The 5,729-nt window shown below is 21.3% G+C and overlaps 3 protein-coding genes across 3 annotated transcripts; 2 read left to right on the forward strand and 1 right to left on the reverse strand.

Moving 5' to 3' along the window:
• Positions 1–1,604: 1,604 nt before the first annotated feature.
• Positions 1,605–2,183, forward strand: DICPUDRAFT_82848 (uncharacterized protein; the record flags this gene model as incomplete). The annotated part of the gene is made up of 1 exon (XM_003292177.1): positions 1,605–2,183. The coding sequence occupies one exon, from the start codon at positions 1,605–1,607 to the stop codon at positions 2,181–2,183; it is 579 nt and encodes a 192-aa protein (XP_003292225.1).
• A 1,637-nt stretch (positions 2,184–3,820) lies between these two features.
• Positions 3,821–4,631, forward strand: DICPUDRAFT_73262 (uncharacterized protein). The gene is made up of 2 exons (XM_003292178.1): positions 3,821–4,030; positions 4,098–4,631. Exon 2 carries the CDS (start codon positions 4,382–4,384, stop codon positions 4,589–4,591), a length of 210 nt encoding a protein of 69 aa, XP_003292226.1. The 5' UTR covers positions 3,821–4,030; positions 4,098–4,381; the 3' UTR covers positions 4,592–4,631.
• Positions 4,632–5,028: 397 nt separating this feature from the next.
• DICPUDRAFT_82849 (uncharacterized protein) lies at positions 5,029–5,408 on the reverse strand (the record flags this gene model as incomplete). The annotated part of the gene is made up of 1 exon (XM_003292184.1): positions 5,029–5,408. A coding segment is annotated over one exon (378 nt), but the record flags the coding sequence as incomplete, so codon positions are not given.
• Between the last annotated feature and the right edge of the window lie 321 nt (positions 5,409–5,729).

Below are 5,729 nucleotides of genomic sequence, written 5' to 3' on the forward strand. Positions count from 1 at the left end.
TTGATGGTTGCAGAGTCACATCTAACTAAATTATAATTATCATAGCCCCTATAATTTTAGTATTTCCTTGTTCAAAATATGCTGCAATATTTGATAAACTTATTTGAATGGTTGTTTATCTTAATTCATTTGCTCCTCTACCATCAATACTTTAACCTTCTGGTGAAAAGTATGGTTATTTACTTTAAATATTTAAATATAAAATATATATATTTATTATGCAATATTATCATTTTAATTTATTGGATTTTGTACTACAATTACTTTATAATTTGCCCTAACTATATTACCACAAGATGTACCATTCTCCCTACCATCACCTATTACAACATTTAATTCACTACTTGAATCACTAACGAAATTATCTTTTTTTAAACTCTTTTCTATAGAGTTGAAAAAATGTGATGGGTTTATTATGAAATAAAGAAAATAAGAAGTATATGAAACATTATTATAACTGAAAAAATAAGTAATCTGGTTATTAAAGAACTGAAGGGTGTAATTTTTAAAGAATAAATTTAAAATAAAAAAATAATTTTTATTATTTAAATATTATTTTATTATTTAAAAAATAATAATAAATATAATGTGATTGATGTTTATTATCTAATAGAGAAAAAGGGTTTTTATTAAATTATAAATGAGAGAAATATATAATATGCAGTGGGAAATGGGTGAAAAAATTAAAAAAAATATTTTAATTATTTAAAAAGGGTATTTTTTAATATATTTCAAAATAAAAATATCTAATAAATGAATGTAATAATTCTTTTATAATAAAATGTGTAAATTAAATAATTATTCTTATAATGTTCTCAATGTTTTATTTATATAATTTAAAAAAAATTAAAATAAAATATGTAATAAATATTTTTGTTTTAAATATATAAAAGAATACTTTAATTAATTTTAATGATACACAACTAAAGAAGAGAAAATATAAAAACAAAAAAGAAAGAAGATAAAAGAGAAGAAAGAGAAAAAGAAAATAAAGTTTTTTTAATAATTGTGGAATCAAAGTTCAAAAATAAATAAAAAAAATAATTAATAAAATTAAAATAAAAGAAAATTAAAAATACACTTTTATGTTATTTTTAACTAATAAATAATAGTTATCTATATATTAAAAATAATAAACTCAATAGAATTAATATTTGAAATTAATTAATCTTTTTTTTATATATCTTTTTTATACATTTAGCTAGGTATTCTGGATATCAATTAAGAGAGAATTTATTGAAATTTTCAAATAAAAATAGAGATTAAATTATAATTCACAATTTAAAACTATAAAATAAAATAAAATCTATATAGCTATAAAATATAAATTATAATAATTTAATAAAACATTATATTAAACAATTGATTATTTTTTATTTTATTTTTTTTTTTGTAATTTTAAAAATTTTTTAAATTTTTTTTTTTTCATTTATTAAAATTAAAGCTTTCGTTCACTCACACACATTTTTTTACATCCAGCTTATATATTTTTTTTCATTTATTCATTATATCATATAATTTTTATTTTTACACTTATATACATTTTAATTTATTTTATTTTATTTTATTTTATTTTATTTTAAATAATTAAATTTTTATCAAAAATGTTTAATATTTTATTATTTTGTATTTTTTTATTTGTTGTTGTCAGTAGCATTTTTTATTATTATTTTGGTAAAATCATATTCAAGAAATACAAGGGTTGCCGTTGCTCTACCACTAAAGGGGAATATTGCCAATATTGTGCCTTTAATAACGATTACTGGGGAATTCAATATATTGAAAGTCAAAAACTAGAATATGATCATATAATAGATAGACACAGATTATATGACAGACAATGTTCCCAACAACACTCATTTATAAGGGAACAATATCAAGAGAGGTTTCAACTATATCAATATCAAATAAAACAACAACAAAGACTTGATCTTCCATATCAGCAACAACTACAACTCGAACAACAACAACGACTCAATCTAAAACAATATCAAGTTCTACAACAACAACATCTAGATCAGAGACAGTACCAAATAAGACAACAACAACTACAATACCAAAGACAACAACAACAACAACTATTTTACCAAGTAGAACAACAACATCTACAAGAACTAGAACAAAAAAAACAACAACTACAACAACAACAACAACAAAAACGTTATTTTTGTAGATACTTTTAGAAATAACCAAGAAAAAATATTATAGTTGAAATTTATAGTTGTACCAAAGAAATGTTTTAAAAGTTATTTATGAAGAGTTCTTATTTGTTCTTTCAATTAAGTTTTTTGTTGTCATCCCAGTAGTAAAGAATAGTTTATGTCCTAAATTTACAGTTTTCCAAAAAGGTTTAAATATATATTAGTCCCTATGTTCAATCCAAAAGAGTTTTCGGTGTTATGGAGGTAGAAATTGATCTTTTAATAAAAGCAACCCCAAATGATATAGTTCCAATAACTTTTTCAATGGCAAGAAATTAGTTAAAATAATCAAGAAAAAGAATAATTTTGTTTTAAAAAATACTTTACTAGGTTGTTAGACCTCCAATACTTTCAATTTCGTTTCAACAAGACTTCGATATAATAAAAAAAAAAAAAAAAAAAAAAAAAATAATAATATAATAGATTATAGTTTCAATTTGTAATGATAGCAATCATACAATTATTAGATTCATCACATTGCTTTAAATAGTTTCAACAATAAAGCTTATTTTAACCAACTTAAAATAAATTAATCAAGTCAACTATAATCAATTTTTTCGATCTAATCAAATATTTATATCTATCAAATTTTCTCTGGCCAAGTAAATATGATAGAATATCAAATAATATTAGATGAGGACAATATTTAGTAGTCCATATTTTAAGTTTGGTATTTAAAGCAAAACCTAGGAAATGAACCTATCTGTCCAACAATCATGATCAACTTCCAAAGCATCAAAACATCAATTGTTTACCATTTCCTCAGATTATTACTAGGTTATTATTTAAATAGAAAAAGTATAGGAAATTATTTTCAACTCCATTAGTCCAATCGAAAATATTTTCAGTATCATAAATTTTTTAATAAAATAATAAATTTAAAATTTTAAATTTTTCATAAATAATTTTTTTTATTTTTTAGAATTTTCCTTTTTATTAAATACTAATAATAAATATACACTTTAAATTTTTTTATTTTTTTTAATTTTTAAATAACATATTTTAAATAAAATTGTATATTTCATAAACCTGCCCCTAAATTGAACTTGATTTAAATTTTTATTGTGTTGGAGGGTGTTTTAATAATTTTTCTTTTTCAATACTTTCTTTATCTAATCTTTCTTTTTATTTCTCTGATTATTTTCTCATCATTATCAAATTTTATTATTTTTTGAAAAAAAGGGTTTCTAAGTTCGGGGTCAATAAGTTCCATTTTTAAAGTCAATTTCTAAGTTTTAGTTTTTTTTTTATTTTTCTAAGTTTTAAAAACAAAAAAAAAAGTTTTTAATTTAAAAGGTGTTTAAAAATCAATAAAAAAACAGTTAAATCATAATCAATTAATATATATAGTAATGTGTGGTTGTTTCCCCCTTTTATTTTTTTTTTTAAATTTTTTTTTAATTTTTTTTTAAAATTTTTTTTTTTTTTTATTAATATACATAAATATTGTTAAGAGGATTTTTAAATATATTTTATTACAATATAACAGTTATATAATTAAGCGCAATATTTAAAATTAAAAATAAATAAATTAAATATAATTTTTTTTCTATAAATACTTCAAAATTTTCATTTATATATCAATATCAAAATTTATTAATAAAAATAAAAATAAAAAAAAAAAATTATTATATTTTAAAAAAATAAAAATAAATTAATAAATAATAACATTAATAAATATAAAATTATAAAAAATAAATATATTTTAATATTAATAACTTAATATCAATGGAAGGAACAAATAAAAGACCTATTACCACAAGAAATTCAATTTAAGATCTAGACAAAAAGCTATCAACATCCATAGCATTAGATATCATTTTACAAATGGTAAAGTATACATATTATTATTTAATTAATTGATTAAAAAATTATACTAATATCTTATTTTTAATAGATGGTAAATGTTTAGCAGCAAAAAAATATAGAGAAAAAAACAATCTTTCAAATGATACAATAAATACTCTAGATTATCACTTTGCCAAAGAGAGGGTATATAGCAACTAAGATGAACCTTTAATTTAAATGCTTATTGAAAAAAAAAAAGAAACAAATACATATTTCAAAGTATAAAGAAATCCAAAAATACATAGAAGAAAGTTTAGATCATAGAAATGATACAATAAAATATCGGAAAGAAAATAGTACTGAATATCCTACCTTCTAATCAATCATAAGAAATGTACTTTCAGTTGATTCTTCGTCCGTTGAAATTGAAAGAACATTTTCGGGTGCTAAGTTGTTGGTTGCATGTAGACAACAGATCAAATTTGGGTTGGGAAAGAATAGAACAATGTGTGTTATTAAGGGAATGGGCAAACATTTCAAGAGTAGATATTGTCGAAAACTCTATCTTTTATAATTATTCAAATATTTCAAAAATGGAATGATTAAATAAAATTTTACAAGAATTTTAAATTTTTTTCATACAAAAAAATAATGTAATTCTAAGTTTTTTTTTTTTTTTTCTAAGTTTCTAAGTTTTTAAAATGAAAAAATTAGTCAAGTGGGTGGGTGTGGGAGTGGGGGAAACTCAGAAATTTTTTTTTTTTTAGTCAAACTTAGCTAAATTTTTCTCCCTAGTTTGAATCGCATCGGTCCCAGTGGTATCCCCTTCATTAGATGATTACCAGTTGATACACTTTTAGCCCTGTATAGTAATCTGGCGAAGTATTTGATGATAATGATAAACGTGAACTTTAAATAAATATTCTCTCCATCAGTTTTATGTGGCAGTAAATAATTTGGTGATTTTAATTTCTCTTAATTTTAATTAAATTTCTATATGATGATGGTGGTGGTGAGAGTGTTATATTACCATTATCAATTAAAAAGATATTACTGTTTTTATTGTTGCAACCGCTACTACCGCTACTCCCATTGATATCATTACTATTACACTGCTTATACTACTACAACTTGCGCTTTGGGCTAAACTGATACTATTATTATTTAGATTGCTATATTCACTAATACTATTTAAAGTATAGTTACTATTACTATTTTTTAAATGGAATGTTGTAGGTTCTGGTGCTGCTGTTGTTGTATTGTTGCTCCTATTACTATAACTATTTTTTAAACTGAATGCTAATGCTACTGTTGTATAATTATTACTATTACTATTGTTTAAACTGAATGATGATGGTGATGAAGATGCTGTTTTGTTATTATTGTTATTGTTATTATTGATATTGATATTATAAGGTTCTATGATATTTACTCGATATTTTAATAGTCTAATGATTTAATCGATGATATTGAAAAGCTTTTATTATCTTTTGTAGTTGGGTAAAAATGTTGGTACTCCAATGCTTCTATATTATCTAAAGAGTATGTACATTCTACTAAATCAAACATGTGTAGCTGTTCTTTTTTCTTTTCGTATAGTAAAACTAATTAAATTCTCATCTCTATTAGTCTCTAAAAAAAGCTATCTCTTGATTGAATGTTGGGTATTGCAATTGGTCATGGGTTTTGATGAATAGTTTTTGCATACCGATGTTTGTTCATTTTAATATAAAATAAAAA

The sequence above is a fragment of the Dictyostelium purpureum genome, assembly GCF_000190715.1.
Source record: "Dictyostelium purpureum unplaced genomic scaffold DICPUscaffold_327, whole genome shotgun sequence".
Classification (NCBI taxonomy): Eukaryota; Evosea; class Eumycetozoa; order Dictyosteliales; family Dictyosteliaceae; genus Dictyostelium; species Dictyostelium purpureum.

Excerpts from the sequence above, each read along its gene's own strand:
- DICPUDRAFT_73262 (XM_003292178.1), top strand. The coding sequence starts at position 4,382 with ATGTACTTTCAGTTGATTCTTCGTCCGTTGAAATTGAAAGAACATTTT.